The sequence below is a fragment of the Colobus angolensis genome, unplaced genomic scaffold, assembly GCF_000951035.1.
Source record: "Colobus angolensis palliatus isolate OR3802 unplaced genomic scaffold, Cang.pa_1.0 Scaffold60, whole genome shotgun sequence".
NCBI lineage: Eukaryota > Metazoa > Chordata > Mammalia > Primates > Cercopithecidae > Colobus > Colobus angolensis.
Window position 1 is genome coordinate 2,937,990 of NW_012119599.1, and position 1,387 is coordinate 2,939,376.

The window sequence follows — 1,387 nt, forward strand, 5'->3', positions numbered from 1 at the left end:
GAGAATCGCTTGAACTCGGGAGGCGGAGGTTGCCGTGAGCCGAGATCGTGCCACTGCACTCCAGCTTGGGTGACAGAGCAAGACTCTGTCTTGGGGAAAAAAAAAAAAGATATCACACACCATGTTCTCCTTAGAAACAATGGCACAGTGACAATGATGGCAACATTCACAATCAAACACACCAAAAGTCCCAGAATGATACATAGGAGATTGTCTGAGACTCACAACATCACTCTGGGAGTCAACTGGATTCAGTGCATGGGTGTGCACACACACGAGGGCACTTCCGCCAGGTCCATCTCACGAAAGAGGCCCATGCACCCAAGGGATATGGTACAAAAATAGTTTATTACAAAAGAAATCCAACCAAAAGGCTTAATAATTTACATCGTGATCCGTGCCCGTTACAGCTCACCTCTCCCCTCCTCAGTTGTCTGGTAGAATGTGGAGGGGAGTGGCTGTTCCCTGGGTCCACCAGCTCTGGGAGGGGACACGGAAATGGAAGATGTGGGTGACATTACGGACAGGGAGGGACTGGTGCCTGAGAATACTGGGATCAGAGTCCTGGGCAGGGAGCGAGATGGGGGAACGGTGCTCAGAAGAGGGGCTGTATGGGTAGGTGCATGTGCTTCTGTGCAAATCCTGGTCCCGAAGATGGGGGGGGGGCAGAATGAGATCTTCACAGTTTCCAGAAGGGTTGACCCCACAGGGCAGGGGGCCCCTCCTCATGAGTCCAAGATCTGCCCCCCCATTCCCCTCAGCTGCCTCCTGGAGCTGGGGAGGAGGGCACCGGCCGGCCAGGGCCTCGGAGGACCCCGGCAAAGGGCAGAAAGGCAGGTGGAGATGGGGAAGGAAGGAAGAAATTGGGAGGAGCCATGGGGAATCCAGGGGGGTCCTTGGGGGGAGACTGGGAGGGTGAGGAGGATGGTGATGCAGAGAGAAGACCTGAGGAAGGAAGAGAGACAGAGGGGGAGGGTGGTGAGAGGCTAGACCCAGAGAGCAGGGGCTGGGGCCTGAGATCTGGGTCTAAGGGAGGAGGGACTGGGGGTCTGAAGGAGGAGGGGCTGGGGGTCTGGACTCTTGGATCTGAGGAAGGAGGGGCAGGAGGTCTGAGGGAGGAGGGGCTAGGGGTTTAAGTCCTGGGTCTGAGGAAAGAGGCATTGGGGACCTAGACTCCTGGGTCTGAAGAAAGAGGGGCTGGGGGTCTGAAGGAGGAGGGGCTGGGGTCTGAGGGAGAAGAGGCCAGGGGTATGGACTCCTGGGTCTGAGGGAGGAGGGGCTGGGAATCTGGATTCCTGGGTCTGAGGGAGGAGGGGCTGAGGTTTGAGAGAAGAGGGACTGGGGGTGTGAGGGAGGAGGGGCTGAAGTCTGAGGGAGGAGGGGCTGG

At 57.6% G+C, this 1,387-nt stretch overlaps 1 protein-coding gene across 1 annotated transcript in view; it reads right to left on the reverse strand.

Moving 5' to 3' along the window:
* Nucleotides 1-329: 329 nt before the first annotated feature.
* The window catches only part of BCL3 (B-cell CLL/lymphoma 3), an 11,175-nt gene continuing 10,117 nt past the window's right edge, over nt 330-1,387 (reverse strand). The window contains exon 9 of the mRNA XM_011963035.1: nt 330-945. Coding sequence (XP_011818425.1) covers nt 758-945 — 188 coding nt within the window. The 3' untranslated portion in view covers nt 330-757. The remainder of the gene's footprint in view (nt 946-1,387) is intronic.